This window comes from Sorex fumeus, unplaced genomic scaffold (assembly GCF_029834395.1).
Source record: "Sorex fumeus unplaced genomic scaffold, SorFum_2.1 ptg000044l, whole genome shotgun sequence".
Lineage (NCBI taxonomy): Eukaryota > Metazoa > Chordata > Mammalia > Eulipotyphla > Soricidae > Sorex > Sorex fumeus.
In genome coordinates this window covers 14,095,042-14,113,212 of record NW_026606101.1, presented here as the reverse complement: position 1 = coordinate 14,113,212, position 18,171 = coordinate 14,095,042, and the positions used below count along the sequence as shown (strand labels likewise).

The window sequence follows — 18,171 nt, the reverse complement described above, 5'->3', positions numbered from 1 at the left end:
CACCTGGGCCAGGAGCACACTGCCAGGGGGGGAGGGGCGGGGCAGGGCTCCTTGGGGGGGGGGTCTCCGACTCAGAACCCCTGTGTGGGGGGGGGGGGGGGAAGGCGGAAAGTCACTTCGCAGTTCCCAGCTGGGCCTGCCCCAGGGACCGCGGGCAGCGCGTTCCCACGCAGGGGCGGCCCGAGGCTGCGGGGCGGGGCGGGCGGGCGGGCCGGCGCTGAGCTGCTCCGTTGGCGCTTGGCAGCCTCCCGTTACTCCCGGCTCAGCCTTCCTGCACCTTCTGCAGAGCCAAAGGTGAGTCAGTGGGTGGTCGCTGCCACCGAAGAGGACCTGGGTGTGTGTGGGGGGGCGAGGGGGATCTTCGGACATCGTCAGAGTTGAGGCCTCCGGTGGGCTTATGGGTTTGGGGGTGCTCTCCCTCCCCCGCCCCCCACTGTCTCCTGGGCTGGGACGCTCACCCACTTCTCCCTTGGGAGACTCCCCCTCCTTCCCAGATGTGAGCTGCCTCCCACTAACCACTTAGGGGAACCCCCTCTCTCTCTTCTCTCTCCAGATGTGGGTGCGGAAAGGGGGTTGGGGCATCTCTCATCCCCGAAACAGGAACCCTCCCCCCCTTTTCTCTGCTCAGGGCCTGAACTTTTCTGTCCCTCTCACCCTCCCTTAAAGCCCCTTCCCTTTCCCTAGGCCCACGGAGATGCTGGCCCCCTGGGCCTTTCCTCATGGGGTGGGGGTGACGCTGGCCGGTCCCCCGGTCTTCCCGTCCAGCCCAGCACAGCAGGCTGCGTGCACGTAGGCAGCCAATTAGGGGGGGGGAAGAGGTGGGGGTGCTCTGTGTGGTCTGTGCTGAGACCTTGGCAGATGGCCCTGGGAAGAGAAGTCCCAGGACTCCCTCCCTCCCTCCCTCCCCAAGGGGGCACATGTCCAAGCCAGTGGGGGACTGGGCCAGAACCCCCCACCCACACCCTCATCCCAGCTGCTCAGACCCCGTGGGAATGGTCAGTGGCCTCCCCTGCTCCGAGGCTGAGATCCCAGAGCGAGTTGCCAACAGCTGGGGCGGCCAGGGACCCCCAGAGGGGCCCAAGACACAGTGAGAAGGACAAGGGGGGTGGCTGAGGGGAACCCTGAGACTCCACCCTCGTTGACTGAAAGAAGGGCCCTGGGGGCAGAGGGCGGTGGGAGACTCATCCCCTCCCACCCCAGATGTTCTTCAGAGCAGCCTGGAGCTTGGCGCTGCGGCGAGGGGGCCCCGGAACCCGAGCTGCTCACGGCCCAGGAGCCGCCACTGCTGCCGGTAAGACCCCTCAGCCCTTTCTCCCAGCTGAGGGAGGATTCTGGTTTGGGGGGGTTTGTTTGTGTTGGTTTTGGGGCCACACCTGGCGATGTTCAGGGCTTCCTCCTGGCTCTGCACTCAGGAATCACTCCTGGCGGTGCTCGGGGGACCATATGGGATTCTGGGAACTGAACCCGGGTCGGCCGTGTGCAAGGCAAATGCCCCACCCGCTGTGCTATCGCTCCAGCCCGTGTTTTTGTTTTTTTGAGGGGCACACACCCGGCGGTGCCCAGGGGTTACTCCCAGCTCTGCACTCAGGAATCACTTGTGGCGGTGCTCAGGGCACACCATAACGGATACTGGGGATGGAACCTGGGTTGGCTGCATGCAAGGTCAATGCCCTCCCTGCTGCACTGTCTCTCCGGCCCTGAGAGGATTCTGGCTGCAGCCTGCCCCTGTCTGTGTGTGCTGCCCCGGGCCCATCCTGAAACCACTCTCCACAGTCCCACTCCTTGCTCTGTGCACAAGGCTGCGGGGTGAGCAGGCAGCACCTCTGTGGCCCCTCAGGTCCCTCAGGGGTTCCAGCTCCTTCACAGACCCCCGTGTCTGTGCTGACCAGAAAGCCCAAAGCAGGAGAGAGCCCCACAAGGCCACTGAAGGGCCTTCTGCCTTTTGGTCACCTCCATTGCACCCCACAAAGCTATGAGAAACCTTTGGCGCTGAGAAGCACCCTTCAGGCTTCAGATCACAGCCGTGTGACGTGGGTGCTGGGCTCTGATGTCCGTTTCTCAGGAGAACATACTGAGGCCGGGAGACCTAGAGATTCAGAGGTGGCAGTTCCAGTGCCCCACTCAGGGGCCTCTCTGGTGGCCATGAACAGCGGCAGCTTCCCTCAGACCCTCCTAGAGCTGTGTCTCCTCCTGGCTATCCTGAGCACCCATGGGGTGCCCACAGGTTTCACCCTCAGGGAGAGCCGGGCTTGGAAGCAGAGCAAAACCAACCTCAATGTACGAGTGTCATGAATGGTCCTGAAGCTTCCCACAGGAGTGTGAGGTCTTGGGGCCAGAGTGATAGCACAGTGTGGAAGGCGTTTGTCTCGCATGCGGCACACGGGGGTTCGACCCCCGGCACCCCATATGGTTCCTGAGCCTCTCCAGGAGTGATCCTCGAGCGCAGTGCCAGGAGGAAGCCCCGAGCACTGACAGTAGAGGACGCCAAAAGAGGGTGAAGGGGCGATAGCACAGCGGGTAGGGCATTTGCCTTGCATGCGGCTGACTCGGGTTCGATTCCCAGCATCCTATATGGTCCTCTGAGCACTGCCAGGAGTAATTCCTGAGTGCATGAGCCAGGAGTAACCCCTGAGCATCGCCAGGTGTGACCCGAAAAGGAAAAAAACCAAACAAAATTTTAAAAAAAGGGTGAGGTCTTTTCTCTCCTTCCCCCACTTTGCTGATGAGGACCGTATAGCCCAGTGAGTTGGAGGGGCTTAATGGGCTGGAGCTGGCCCCAAACCCAGTGAACTCCGGGGTGCCTGTGACTGCCCACGGGAGCACCTGGAAAGAGCTTGTGGAGCAGTTTCCCCCCCCCTCACCTCAGAGGCTTCACTCACTCTGGCCCCCACCGGCCATGCCCTCCTCACCTCAGACCTTCCCGGGGAACCTTGGGTTGGAAGCCGGGTGCAGGTGGGTGCTGGATTTAGCCAGAGTCCCATTCCTGACTCTGTGAATGAAGTTTAGCCCAGTGCCTGGCTGCTCAGTCTCCCTGTTTGTGAACGCAAGCGAACAGTCTCCCAGACAGTCGGGCCCCTGAGGAAGGCCGCTCCCCTAAGGCCCCTGCCTGGCTCCCAGCACCTGTCAGGGCCCAGTAAACGCAGCCGGCCTTGCTATCACTGGGGGGGAGGGGGGGTGGGATAGCCCAGGAGAGCCTCCAATCAAGGCCTTTGTGCCCACAGCTCACAGTAAGGAGAAGATGCCCCCGTACACTGACTACCACGCCCAGCGCTCCTACCCCATGCCCAACGAGCCCTTCTGCACGGAGCTCAGCGCTGAGCAGCGGGCCCTGAAGGAGAAGGAGAAGGGCAGCTGGGCCCAGCTGAGCCACGCCGAGAAGGTGGCCTGTAGGTACCGGGGGGTGCGCTGGGGGGGACTCTGCCAGGGAGCGTGGGCAGGGAAGGTGGGATCCCGACCCCAAGACAGTCAGAAATCCCCACAGACCCCACGCTTCCTGGGAAGCTTGCCTTTGTTCATTCATCTTTCATTCATTCATTCATCCTTCACTTGTTCATGCATCTTTCACTCGTTCATTCATTCCTTCACTCATTCATCCTTCATTTGTTCATGCATCTTTCATTCATTCATTCATTCATCCTTGTTCATACATCTTTCACTCGTTCATCCACTCCTTCTTCACTCCATTCATTCATCCTTCACTCCTTCATTAATCCTTCACTCCTTCACTCACTCATTCATCCTTCACTTGTTCATTCACTCCATTCATTCATTCATTAATCCTTCACTCCTTCATTAATCCTTCACTTCTTCACTCACTCATTCATCCTTCACTTGTTCATACATCCTTCACTTGTTCATTCACTCCATTCATTCATTCATCCTTCACTCCATTTATTCATCCTTCACTTGTTCATACACCCTTCCCTAGTTCATACTTCCTTCACTCGTTCATTCACTCCTTCACTCATTCATTCATTCACCCTTCACTTGTCCATTCACTCCTTTACTCTCTCCTCCATGTCTGTGGTCTGCTGTGAGGGGGCAAACACTTATGGCAGCACAGACTGAGAGGCAGGTCTGGAGCCCACAGAGCCTGCCTCGGGCTTCTCTTCCTTGGCGACATCTAGACCTCAGAGCTCCACCAACAACTGACCTTAACCCCTGGCCCGGGCAGTGTGACGTGTGTGTTTGGGGGGAGGGGGGAGGTTGAGGGTTTGACTCATTCGCTTCACCCTGGCTTCCCTCTCCAATCCCACAGCTTCTTCCGTTCTCTCTGCTTCCTGGGCACCTTCCCCGGCCCAGTTCACCTCCCCGCCCCTGGAAATTCAGATTCTGGATAAAGATCTGAAGCTTGTCCTGACAAGGTGGGGTGAGGTGGGGTGGGGTGCGCCAGGCCCGAACCAAAAGTAGTTCCTCTCCCCAAGGATCTCTGCCACTAGCTTTGATTTTTCATTAGCAATGTCTTTGCATATTTATTTAATGTGCTGAGAATGATGGGCACAGGGGAACATGCAAAGTGCATGCATGCGCGCGCTCTCTCTCTCTCTCTCTCACACACACACACACACACACACGCAAGTTAGCCTCCTGTGTTAGTCTCCTTTCCAGCCTGGCCCCTGTGCCCGGGTGCGTGTGGGCATCATCAGTGCCTATGGAGTCTGTCTGTGGAAGCAGCTCGGGGCTGCCCCTCTGCCCCTGCCCCTTCCCCCGTGACACACTCTGCACTCCAGGGACAGACTCTGAGAGCTAAGGTGTCCCCACATGTGTTCATGCTCTCCGGGGCTGCGGATCTCCTCACCCGGGGAGAGCTGCACCCTCGTTCCTTCTGCCTCAAGGAGTGGGGTTCTGGCCCAGCGCTCTGAGAGGGAGAGGCCCCTGGCTGGGGGTGGGGGTGGGGGTGGAGGATGGAGTTAGTGGTCCAGGGAGAGATAGTGGAGACATGGCACAAGGAATAGGAGGCAAGAGAGCTGTTTTCGAGTAATAATAAATGACAATAGGGGCTGGAGCGATAGTTCAGTGGGGAGACATTTGCCTTGCATGCGGCTGACCCGGGTTCGATTCCCAGCATCCCATATGGTCCCCTGAGTACTGCCAGGAGTAATTTCTGAGTGCAGAGCTAGGAGGAACCCTGGTGCTTCGCCGGGTGTGACCCAAAAAGAAAAAAAAATGATGATAGACACAACTCAGTGCTTATTGGGTGCTGAGAGTATGCCAGGTATGAGCTCACCTCACCTGCCAGGAGCCCTCGGAGAGAACTATGCCCCCGTTTCAAGAAGGAGGACACTGAGATTTGCCCTGGGGCACAGCGTCCAGTGGTGGTGGAGCCGCTGACTCGGCCAGTCTGAGCGGTTGTGAGAGAAACACGTCACAGACACTTCACACCCGTGACTGTGGAAGGGGCTGAGCAGGGGGGCAGGGACCCTTGACGAGGGAGGCTGCTTCCACAGGCTTCCTGCATCGTCGCTAGGGCTGGCGCGGCAGGACGGCACTAAGGGGCCCAGCAGGGTGCGGCTGCTGCCGGGTTTCGAGTCTGGACGTGGGCCTGGCATTTACGACTTCGCCTTCGGCCTCAGAAACGCTGCGTTCCCTGCTGTTCTGCACGTCCCACCCCGCCCGCCCATCTCGTTTCTTTTCGTCCCATCCCGACTCTTTCCCTGCCCGCCTCTGCTTGTCTCCACACATTACTCCCTCTGACAAACGCCCTCAAACTCCAGCTCACCAGGCTTCCGCCCCTTCCTGGAATCAGGCCTACAGTCCTCCTGGCCTGGCCTGTCCCCTTGGCTGGAAAGCCTGTCCCCTGTAGTCTGATTACTTTGAGGGCAGTGACCCTGTGTGATTTCCCTAGGATTCTCAAGCAGGACCTCAGGTATTCATTTGTTCAGGAGGGGGGTGAGGAGGAGCAGTTCTGAACCACTGCTGGACCATTCTCAGCTCCGGTCTAGGTTCCGGGAATCGGAGAGTGAAGATTCCTCATTCTCTGAGATTTGTAGGCGAGGAAGAAAGATCAGCAGTAAGACTGGAGCAGGTGGGGCATTTGCCCTGCATATTCACTTGGTTGAGCCCAGCCACGAGTGAGCACAGAGCCAGGAGTAAGTCCTGAGCACTGCCAGGGTGGGCCCAAAACTTTAAAAAACAAAACAAGGGGCCAGAGTGATAGTACAGTGGGGAGGGCGTTTGCCTTGCATGCGGCTAACCAGAGTTCAATCCCCCGCATCCCGTATGGTCCCCCAAGCAAAGCCAGGAGTAATTCCTGAGTGCAGAGCCAGGAATAACCCCCCAGTATCATGGGGTGTGCCCCCCCCCCGTAAAAATAAGAAACCAGAGGAATAAAAACATCTCTCTAGATGAGGGAAGCCAAGGTCAGGAACAGTTTGATGGAAGTCTGAATTAAGGAAGCTGGGTAGGGGACTCAGGATGCATGCAAGGCAACTTTTGCTGGCGGGAGCCCAGGTTTGATCCCCAGCATGACCGGGTCCCCCAATGAGTGATAGATCCCTGAATCATCTGACTGCAGAGCCAGGCCAAGTAGAGTGGATCCTGGCCTCTGAGCACTGCTGCGGAGAGAGATGGGAAATGCTTTAGAATTCAACTGTGGGCAGAGGATGACCACAAAAGGTCAGAGAGGGACTAGAACAATAGCACTTGCGGGTAGGACGTTTGCCTTGCACGCGGCCACCCCGGGTTTGATCCCCAGCATCCCATATGGTCCTCTGAGCACCCCAGGGGTAATTCATGAGTGCAAAACCAGGAGAAAACCCTGAGCATCACTGGGTGTGACCCCCCAAAAAAAACCCCAAAAGAGTCAGAGAGACAGCTCAATAACTGAGCTCCTGGTACATCCGGGACCCCTGGGTCCAATCCCCAGCACTACTTGGTCCCCTGAGTACCACTAGGGGTGCTCAGTGCTTCCTTCTGGCTTATTTATGGCTGTAACCAGGTCTTGGCCATCTTTGTACAGAGTGGATGCTCGGTAAGAGTCCATTGAATGGGGACCAGAGGAATAGGGCAACAGGCTGACTGATGTGCAGGAGACACAGGTCCAATTCCTTTTCCATTCCCCCCACCCAGGTTTAATTTCTGGGAGAAGGACATACATGAAGAGAGAGAGAGACAGAGAGACAGAGAGACAGACAGAGACAGAGAGACAGACAGAGACAGAGAGATAGACAGAGACAGAGAGACAGAGAGAGAAAGACAATGAGAGACAGAGAAAGATAATTTGCTGGATAAAAAAAAAACCCAACTCTGCTGTGGGTGGGGGTCCCTGGGGCCAAAAACTGAAATGCCTGCACCTGGCTTGCCTTCTTCTCCCCTACCCCCTGACCTCCACAGTGTACAGACTCCAGTTCCACGAGACCTTCGCAGAGATGAACCATCGCTCCAATGAGTGGAAGACAGTGATGGGGGGACTCTTCTTCTTCGTTGGATTCACGGCTCTGCTGATTTGGTGGCAGCGCGTCTATGGTGAATGACCATGCCCGACTTGGCTGCTGCTGTCTGGCTGTCGTCAAGAGCTACGCTCAAATAAGGGAGTCATGCTACTTGAAAGGTCCCCAGAGAGGTGTGGGGTAATAGGCAGAGCACAGATGCCTGGTTTGGAATGGGAGGACTCTACCTCTCTGGGCCTCAATGATCTTCTTCTGTGAAATGGGGACAATAGTGAGCCAAAGAGATAATTCAGGAGGTAAGGTGCTTGCCTTGCCTGGCTCCAATGCCTGGCACCACATATGGTCCCCTGAGCACTGCGAGGTGTCACTCCTGAGCACAGAGCCGGGAATTGCCCATTACTGAGTGTGGTATCCCCTGTAATAATATCAATCAATCAAATGGGAGCAATACACATTAGAATAATAAAATGGGGATATCTCAGGGCTTGTGGGAAGATTAGTGAGAGATATAGTGGCTAACACAGTGTCATGGATGTATCCTTACTATGCTGTTATTGACTACGATTTTTTTTTTGGCTTTTTGGGCCACACCTGGCTCTGCACTCAGGAATTACTCCTGGCAGTGCTCGGGGTGTTAGGACACGGTTCTGGATCTCCGACCTCAGACAAGAACCACACAGGAATGCAATCAGCAAGCAGGCAGTTTATTAAGCTGGCTAGCCAGGGTCGTGCACACACACAGCAATACCCAGGTCCCGTGTGAGAGGCCATATCCCAACCCAAAGTATAGGGGTTACTTATATAGGCCCACGTCGGCCGTTACAGCAGATTTGAAGGTCACAATTTATGTAAGTGCCTGCTGCGGGCTTCATGCGATATCTGGTCCGAGGGCTGAGCCCGGACCCGTGACAGCCATCTGTTTCATAGCTCAGGGGCCCGTACATTCCTCCCAGAACAAGCAGATAGGAAAGCCCTGAGTGGAAACTTTACTATCTTCATTGTCCTTGGCCCAGTCCGAGGCTGTCCTGTCCTAACAGGGAGACCATCTGGGACTCCGGGAATCGAGCCTGGGTCGGCTGCGTGCAAGGCAAACACCCTACCCACTGTACTATAGCTCCAGCCCCTGAATTTCTTAACATACTGCTTGATGTTGAGTTCCCAACACATGAGAACCCTCGCAAGATAGAAACTGTTCTTCTCTCACTGAAAAGATCAAAGACAGAATCAAGTATCAAGGACCATAGTGACTCTTCTCTGTGACTCTTCTCTATGTCTCGTTCTGCCTTCCTTACCCTGCAGCTTGCCAGGATTCTTAGCATTCAAGATGACTCCACACTCCAACTCCAGCCATCACATCTAAATTCTAGTCAAGAGGGAGAGGGAGTCCACGTTCCTCTTTAAGATTCTAAGTTGCCTGGGGCTGGAGTGATAGCACAGCAGGTAGGGTGTTTGCCTTGCACGCGGCCGACCCGGGTTCGATTCCCAGCATCCCATATGGTCCCCTGAGCACCGCCAGGAGTAACTCCTGAGTGCAGAGCTAGGAATAACCCCTGTGCATCTCCAGACCAGGAGTGACCCCTTTCATTTCACTTGGGAGTTTGTGAGAAATGCAAGTTCTCTGACCCTCATTGGATCCACTGAGGGGTGGGTGCAGCGATCTGCTTAGCATCCTCCAGGGAGTCTGAGGCCCACCCTGGCTTGTGCTGTGTTGGGAACAGGCAAAGGTGTGGGGGCAGAGCTGGTGGTCTCTGCCTCGGCTGACTTCTCTTTTTATAGACTCATCTAATTTCTTCTTCATAGACGTCTGGTAGGATTCCGACTCTGCATGAGAGTCGTTGGGGGAAATTCTAGTCTAGCTCAAAGTTTGATTCTAAAAGATCTATTTTTTTTTGTGCTGGAGCAATAGTATAGCAGGGAGTGTGTTTACCTTGCACTTGGTTGACCTGGGTTCGAACCCAGGCATACCATATGGTCCCTTGAGCACCCCCAGGATTAATTCCTGAGTGCAGAGCCAGGAGTAACCCCTGAGCATCGTTGGGTGTGACCCAAAAAGCAAATAATAAAAAAAAGATGTCTTTTCCTGCTTGCCTACCCATAAGGAGGGATAGAAAGTACCAGCAATAGGGCTGGAGAGATTGTAGTACAGCGGGTAGGGCACTTGCCTTGATGTGGCCAACCCTGATTCAAATTCTTGGCACCACATACAGTGCCTGAGCACTGCCAGGAGTTACTTAGTATTTTTTTTTGTCTTTTCTTATTTTTCCTTTTTTTTTTTGGTGGGGGGGGGTGGGCATACTGGGTGGTGCTCTGGGCTCTGCACTGAGGGCTCAGAGATGCCAGAGATGGAGCCCAGGTAGGCTGCAAGCAAGGCAAATGTGCTACCCACGGTACTACCTCTTCAGCCCTGAACTCAGGTCAGTTCTTGTTGGGCAGTTGCTTTAAGTCCCAGTCTCTTCCCTGATTTATTTATTTGGTACTTTGGGGTCAGACCTGGTGGTGCAGGGATCACTCCTAGAAGTCAGAACCATGTGTGGAGCTGGGGATCAGAACAGGGTTAGCCAAGAGCCTCAACCTGGCACAAACTCTCCAGGCTTCTTCCCTGATTCTTTTTTTTTTTTTTGTTTTGTGTGTGTTGGGGTCGGGGCGGGGGGCGGACAGGGATTGGGCCATGCTCAGTGATACTCAGGACTTACTCTCAGGAATCACTCCTGACAGTGCTCTGGGGACCATATGGGATGCTAAGGATGGAATTCGGGTCAGCTGTCTGCAAGGCAGACACTCTCTCACTGGCCCTGTACTTGCCTATTTTTTTTTTCATAATGTAGGAGTACTGCTACTTATTCAGCCATTGATTAAGCTGATTGCTTTCCTGATTTTTTATTTTATTTTATTTTATTTTATTTTGCTTTTTGGCTCACACCCAGCGATGCTCAGGGGTTACTCCTGGCTCATGCACTCAGGAATTACTCCTGGTGATGCTCGGGGAACCATACGAGATGCTGGGAATCGAAGTGCCAGGCAAACGTTCTACCCGCTGTGCTATCATTCCAGCCCCAGTCGCTTTCCTGATTTTTAAGTGAATACTTCTTTCCAGTCTACTATTCCCAACCACTTGTGGGGGGTGGGGGAGGGGGAAGGAAAAGAAAAAGCAAAAAGAAAAGGAAAGGAACCTCCTCTTGGATGCTGTAGTGACTCAGTGGTTGTAAACTTAGCAGCAACTGCATGGTTCAGGTATTCATAGAGTGACCCAGTCTCCACCACCCTAGCCAGGAGGGCCTGTCACAGACAAGTCGTGGCTCAGACCCTTCCAGTCTTGCAGTCGCTTGTTCAAAGTGACACAGCAATGGAGTGTGAGCTGGGATTTGAATCCAGGAGGCTTAAAACCAGTGTTCCTTGATTCTGAGCTCAGAGCCAGGAGTAAACTCTGAACATAGCCAGGCGTGGCCCCAAACCCATTACCCCTAAGGGGCCAGAGTCATAGTACAGCAGGTCGGGCATTTGCTTAGCATGCTGCCAACCTGGGTTCGATCCCTGGCATCCTCTATAGTCCCCTAAGCACCACTAGGAGTAATTCTTGAGTGCAAAAAAAAAAAAAACCCACCCCCAAAACACCCCTCAAGCCACTGCTCCTACAATTACAGAGGTGAGGGGTGGAAAAACTGAGGCTCAGAAAGGAAGGACTGAAGCCCCATTCTCCCGTGGGCAGAAGGCAAAGCTGGACTTGACTCCTGGGGTCTCTGGCAGTCTGGTGGGGGTGGGCTTGGTGGAATGGGGTACCTGTGTGGGGGTGACCCAGCCCACCGCTGAGCTCTGCCCAGGGTGGAGAGGGTATGCCCGGGCGCTAAGCACCCCTGTGTCCCGCTGCCCCTGCAGTCTTCCCGAAGAAGCCCATCACGCTGACCGAGGAGCGGAAGGCCCAGCAGCTGCAGCGCATCCTGGACATGAAGGGCAACCCCGTGCAGGGCCCTGCCTCCCGCTGGGACTACGTGAAGAAGGAGTGGAAAAAGTGACGACCACAGCGCCCACAACCCCACCAGCCCAGCCCGTGCAGGCCCTCTCCCCAAAGCCCAATAAAGCCGCTCTGCTCTCTCTCCTGCCTTTTGATTTTTTGGACACACCGGGCAGTGCTCAGGACTTACGTCTGGCTCTGTGCTCAGGCATTACTCCTGGAGGGTTTGGGGAACCATATGGGGTGCCCGGATTGAACCTAGGCTGGCCACATGCCAGGCAAGCGCAAGACTCTCTGTACTATCTCTGACCCCTGTTCTCTCCTGCCTGCAACCTACACTTTGCTTCTATTTTTTTATTTTGGTTTGGGGGGCCACATCTGGCAGTGTTCAGGGCTTATTCCTGGCTCTGCACTTAGGGATCACACCTGGTGGGTTTTGGGGACCATATGAGATGCCGGGAATCAAACCTGAGTTGGTCGCATGCAAGGCAAACACCTTACCTGCTGTACTATTATTCCAGCCCTCTTCAACCTGTACCTTTGCCCACCTGGGACCCCTCTTCAATCTGTACCTTGATCTTTGCCCACCAACCTACATTACACCCCAAATTGGGCAGTGCAGTGGATGAGGGGCAAGGAAAATGTTTATTTTCCAGGAGCTCAGAGTTCAGCTAATCTGGGAAGGCTTCCTGGAGGAGCTAAAGCTGGAGTAGAGTCTTGATTTGGGTGTATTGAGAGGGGTTCCCAGGCTCCCCAGCAGCGTTCAGTGCAACCAGGGGCCAGTCCTGCTCATTCTCAGCCCAACTGTGTGAGCCTGATGGCTTGGCATTCAGCCTGGCCATGCGGTGCTGTGTGTGGCTGTTGGCATTGGGCTGTGGGGCGGTGCTGGGCTCGGGCCTCGTGCAAGGCATGCTCGCCAGCCCTTGAGCAGTGCCCACTGGAGAGCTGAGTTCTAAGGAACAGGTGGAAAGGCAGGAAGAAGGGAAGGACTGAGATGAGCATGAGCAAAGGCAGTAACATTCATTCATTCATTCATTCATTCAGTTAAAATATATGTGTTGGGGCTAGAGCAATAGCACAGCAGGTAGGGCATTTCCCTTGCATGCAGCTGACCCGGGTTCGATTCCCAGCATCCCAAATGGTCCACAAGCACCGCCAGGAGTAACTCCTGAGTGCAGAGTCAGGAGTAACCCCTGAGCATCGCTGGGTGTGACCCAAAAAGAAAAAAAAACTCTGTGTTGACTATTCTCTCTCCCCCCAGCGCTCTCTCTCTCTCTCTCTCTCTCTCTCTCTCTCTCTCTCTCTCTCAGAATCCAGGGCCTTCCTTAGACAGAGAGGTTCTTTTATCACTGAACTTCATCACTGGAAAGAAATTTTTCCTGAGTGCCTACTGTATGTCAGGTACTAATGCAAGCCCCTAATTGCAGCAGTGAACAAAACCAAGTCTGGGCTTACAGCGGAGGAAGACTTAACGGAGGGAGACGGAGACAGATTGATGCGTAAGAGCAACATAGGGATGTGACGTGGTGCTCAGAAGACATGGCAGGGCACAGGGGTGGAGTTGAAAGGGGACAGGGACAGGGTGGTCGCTGAAGGCCTCTTAGATGACAGCCTGGAGTGATAAGGGAACTGGTCTTGTGTTAAAGACAGAAGAGCAAGTGTGAATGTGCTGAGGTCTGGGGCCAGAGTGATAGCACCATGGGTTGGGCATTTGTGTTGCATGTGGCCGACCCGGGTTTGATCTTTGGCATCCCATATGGCCCCCTGAGCACTGCTAAGTAACTTCTGAGCATCACTGGGTGTGACCCAACAAACAAAACGGTTCTGAGGTGAGCACTGGCTTGCCCATTTGGGAAGCTTAAGGAAGGTATCCTGACCACAGAGCAGGGGGACCTGGGGAGAGGGAGGGAGGGAACTGATTGATGGGAAGGGGAGTGGGCTTGGGGTGGAGAGCAGTTTACACAGAGCCTTGTGGGAGGTTATTCTGAATTGCATCAGTTTGAGTCATCTGAGGAGCAAATGCCAAGAAAGCATTAAAGGGGGAAAGAGCCTCCCTGGGGTAATGCCTGTGAAGGGTGAAGACAAGGGCAGAAGTGGGTGTTGAGGACATTAGTTACGACCGTCCTTTAGGCTGTGACTCAGGCCGGGCTGTCCGAAGAGAAGGAAGCAGGAGGAAAGGAGAGCCCAGGCCTCCAGTGCACTGTAATCTTGGGGACCCACACAGGAGGAAGCCGCAGGTCATTGGCACAAGGGCACCCCCCAGAGAGATGGGTGGTCTTGCTTACAGTATGCTGTACCCTGAGCGTGACCAGGAGGGACCCCTCAGCACTGGCTGATAGGCGCTACATACTGACCGTGTCGCAGGAGCATCCCCCGAGCACCGGGGTGTGGTCTCCAAGTCAAAGACTAACAAATAAACAAGTGCTGCCCAACAGAAAGAATATTCAGATAGAATGAGGAAGGATAAAGAGGTAAAGAGAATTGGGGCTGGAGTGATACTACAGCGGGTAGGGCATTTGCCTTGCACGCGGCCGACCCAGGTTCAATTTCCAGCATCCCATATCCCTGAGCACTGCCAGGAGTAATTCCTGAATGCAGAGCCAGGAGGAACCCCTGTGCAACACCAGGTGTGACCCCCCAGCCCCCCAAAAAAAGAAGTAAAGAGAATGTTCAAGATCAGAGGGCTGATGCACATGCTCTGCGTCTGGGGACTGGGTTCGACCCCCAGAGAGGCATCGTCCCCCCAAAAGCACCTCTGAGTACAACGTGATCCAAAAGCAAACCCCAAAGAAGAACACTGAAGAGGGTCTGCAAGAGAGTGTGGGGGCGTCTTCCCCAGGCTAGGGTTCAGATGCAGCTGGAGTGGGTGTGGTGGGAACCCACTGCACGGCTCTGCCACCTGGGCCACAGCTGTCCAGAGTCACCGGGTCACTGGGGTGTGTGTGTGGGGTGGGGGGGCTGGCGAGCAGGAGGCAGCCCGCGGAGACTGGGGGCAGCTGGGACTGGGGTTCATCGTGATCCGTGAGGACGTGGCATTTGTCCTAGGAGATATCTGAGGCGTGGGGCCCGCAAGGTGGCTGATAGGCGCTACATACTGACCTTTAAGAGCCTTTAAGAGACCCCCGCCCCCGCACACCCCAAGTCTCACACCTACAACCTCGGCGCAGAAGCAAGAGCTGCGCTCACGCGCCTCTTCCTAAAGTGTCCCCTCTCGCGCCCTCTACTGGCAAAGCCAAACAAAGCCTCTAAAGGAGGCAAGGTTCGGAACTGGCCTTAACCTCCAGGCTCATCATAAGAAGGTCGGATTTGATGCAAGATGCAATATATCGATAACTGGTAAAGCGTCTTTGAGAAAATATTGGGCAGGCTAATGGTAATACCTAGAGAAAAAAAATAAACAAATGAAAAAAATAAATAAAGCCCCTTGAAGGAGACCTGTGCTGGGCAGAAGTTCACGAGATAGGAGTGACCCCTGAGCACAGAGCCAAGAGTAAGCCCTGAGCGCCACTGGGCAAACACACACACACACACACACACACACACACACACACACACACACACACACGCCAGCAGCAGCAGCTACAACAAAAGAGAGGAGACTGATTTTGCAGACCGCCAGCTCCCCGTTTCTGGGGGACTCAGGACCTGTGAGGTAGAAGCCTGGAAAAGCTTCATATGACAACTCGACCCCGCCGTCCACCTTCTTGTCACCTTTCAGAGTTTTCTCACGCTGCTTAGCAGGAGAAATAGGGAAAAACACATCGGCATCACCGTCCTGGAAGTGGAAGTACAGAAACTGGGTCATTCCAGGGGCCCATGCGATAGTACAGCGGTGCCTTTGCTTTGCACCTGGCCAACCTGGGTTTGATCTGTGGCATCCCCTCTTGGTCCCCTGAGCCACACCAGGAGTAATTCCTGATTGCAGAGTCAGGAGTAACTCCTGAGCATCACTGGGTGTGATCCAAAAAGAAAAAAAAAGCTAAAAATAACCCACCAGAAACTGGGTCATTCCAAAAAAGGGGTTTTGCGAGGATGTGGTGTGAAGGGTAGGGCATCTATCTGACCTGTGCAAGGCTCTGGGGTAGGGTGGGGTGTGAACCCATGACTCACAAGGGAAACAACAATAAAAAATCTAAATGGAGTGACCAGAGCGATAGGCAGTGGGGCTTGCCTTGTGTGTGGTTGACCTGGGTTTGATTTTTTTTTTTTTTGGCTTTTCGGGTCACACCCGGTGATGCTCAGGGGTTACTCCTGGCTTTGCACTCAGGAATCACTACTGGCAGTGCTCAGGGGACCATATGGGATGCTGGGAATCGAACCTGGGCCGGCCACGCACAAGGCAAATGCCCTACCCGCTGTGCTATCACTCCAGCCTCCTGGGTTTGATTTTGATCCCGGCGCCCTTATGGTCTTCTGAGACTGTCAAAAGTAATCCTCGAGTAAAGAGCCAGGAGTCAGGTCTGAGGACAGCCAAGTGTGCCCCCCACCCCCAACAACATCAACAACAAAAAACCCAAAAACGAAACTACCACCACCACCACCAACAACAAAAAACCTAAATGGAGTCATTTGGGGTTTTGGTGGTTTTTTGGTTTTTTAGTTTTTCTTTTGCGGTCACACCTGGTGGTGCTTTAGGGATTGTTCTTGGTGGAGTTCTGGGAACAAAACACAGTACTAGGGATTGAATCTGTCTTGGCTGCATGCAAGGCGAGCAAGTAACCTTTGTACTATCTTTCTGGCCCTCCAAAGGAGTCATTTATTTTGGAAATGCAGGTGATTCACGCCTGCATTTTACTGATGGCCTCCTGTGTCTCAGTGATGGTGGCTGAACCTGTACTTCTGTGAACTGTTGCATTAGGGGCCTCAGGACAGATTCTGGTATTTGGAGAGTGTTTCACAGGTGTTTTGCGTTTTCTGCAGGGGCCACAGTGCATCTGCGTTGTGTAGAAACATGAGCATATTAGAGTGCAGATGGGTTTCAGACAATGATTAAAAAAAAGTGCCGAAACTTTGGTACATCTACACAATGGAGTACTATGTAGCTGTTAGAAAAGATGAAGTCATGAAATTTATATACAAGTGGTACAACATGGAAAGTATCATGCTAAGCGAAATGAGTCAGAAAGAGAGGGATAGACATAGAAAGATTGCATTCATCTGGGGGATATAAAGTAACAAAGTATGAGATTAATACCCAAGAATAGCTGAGATCAGCACCAGGAGGATTACTCTACAGCTTAGAGGCCAGCCAGGCATTCTAGGGGAAAGGGCAGCTCAGATAGAGAAGGGAGCACCAAATAAAGGGTGTTTGGAGGATCCTCCCAGGAGGGGAGATGCATGTTGAAAGTAGACTATGGACTGAACATGTTTGCCACTCAAAGCCTCTTTTGCAGACCACAACACCCAAAAGGAGAAAGAGAACACAAGGGATTGCCCTGCCACAGAGGCAGAGGCAGGGTGGGATGGGAGGGATGGGGGTGGGAGGGATATTATCCATGGTGGTGGAAAATGGGCACTGGTGGAGGGATGGGTATTTGATCATTGTATAATCGAAACCCAAGCACAAAAAATTGTAAAGGTAAAGGTAAAGGCCCTCCCGTTGATCGTCGATTTGCTCGAGCGGGCCCAGTAACGTCTCCATTGGAGACTTTGTTGTTATCTAAAAAAAAAAAAAAAGAAATATATCACAATTTACAAAAAAATAAACGCCAAGGGACTGTCAAAAAAATGCAACTATCAACTTTGTAACTCATTGTTCTTTAATAAAAAATAAAATAGAATAAAAAAAAAAGTGCCAACCTTGATACTACTTTGTTTTGTTTCTTGAGTCACGTACAATGGTGCTCAGGAATTACACTGGGTTAGGAGTCACTCTCACGGTGCGGGGTATGAACGACCTTGCAGGGAATCATACGGTTACCAGGGTTGGAATCCTTTGCCTCCTTCATACACATCAAGGTTCCACCCCATGGAAGCTACCTCCCTGCCCTTCAGCTTCACTTGGGGTAGTAATTGGGCCAAACCTAGTGGTGCTCAGGGGTTACTCCTGACTCTGTGCTTATAGAGGACCAGGGTTCAAGCCCTGGGTTGACTGGCTGCAAGACAAGAGCTTTATTTTATTTATTTATTTATTTGTTTATTGCTTTTTAGGTCACACCTGGCAATGCACAGGGGTTACTCCTGGCTCTGCGCTGAGGAATTAGCCCTGGCAGTTCTCAGGGGACCATATGGGATGCTGGGAATCGAACCTGGGTCGGCCGCGTGCAAGACAAACGCCTTACCCACTGTGCTATTGCTCCAGCCACAAGACAAGAGCTTTCATCCCTGTACTAACTCTCCAACCTCAAATTAATTTTAAAAAATAAAAATTTAAGCTGCCATCTTGCCAGAGAGTAACAGTCAGCATCACATCTCCAAACGAACATGATAGCACCGAATCTTCCCAGGTAGACTGGTCCAGACTGAGAATTCTGGAGCCTTCTTGGCATGGGATGGGCAGATTCCCCTTTCTGCCTGAAGACACAGCAGCCCACACGGAGTCACACCCGACACCCTCTGACATAGAAACGGCCCAGTTCCACAGCTGAACCTCATTAAGCTGCCAAGCCACCGAAGTTTTCCAGCTTTGGCTGCGGGATAACTCAAAATTTCATAGCACTGTCAGCCCAGTAGGACCACAGAAAAATCTGATGGGAAAGTTGCACAGAAGCCCACCAAGCTCGGTGAGTCTAAACAGTAACACAGAGGCTCAACAAGCACCAAGCAGTATAGCAGATCCTAACACAGTGACATCAGTAACACTACTGTGAAATAAAACGAAGATCACAAATTCAC

At 53.5% G+C, this 18,171-nt stretch overlaps 1 protein-coding gene across 1 annotated transcript; it reads left to right on the top strand.

Annotated features, from left to right (window-relative positions):
• The first annotated feature begins 200 nt into the window (after positions 1-200).
• On the top strand, positions 201-11,436 carry LOC130030436 (cytochrome c oxidase subunit 4 isoform 2, mitochondrial-like). Its single transcript, XM_056121721.1, has 5 exons — positions 201-294; positions 1,201-1,291; positions 3,222-3,386; positions 7,333-7,464; positions 11,262-11,436. Exons 2-5 carry the CDS (start codon positions 1,201-1,203, stop codon positions 11,396-11,398), a joined length of 525 nt encoding a protein of 174 aa, XP_055977696.1. The 5' UTR covers positions 201-294; the 3' UTR covers positions 11,399-11,436.
• The last annotated feature ends 6,735 nt before the right edge of the window (positions 11,437-18,171 follow it).

Coding starts and splice junctions, on each gene's coding strand:
- LOC130030436 (XM_056121721.1), top strand. CDS start 1,201: ATGTTCTTCAGAGCAGCCTGGAGCTTGGCGCTGCGGCGAGGGGGCCCC. Junction 1,292..3,221: donor AGGAGCCGCCACTGCTGCCG/GTAAGACCCCTC, acceptor TTGTGCCCACAG/CTCACAGTAAGGAGAAGATG. Junction 7,465..11,261: donor TTGGTGGCAGCGCGTCTATG/GTGAATGACCAT, acceptor CTGCCCCTGCAG/TCTTCCCGAAGAAGCCCATC.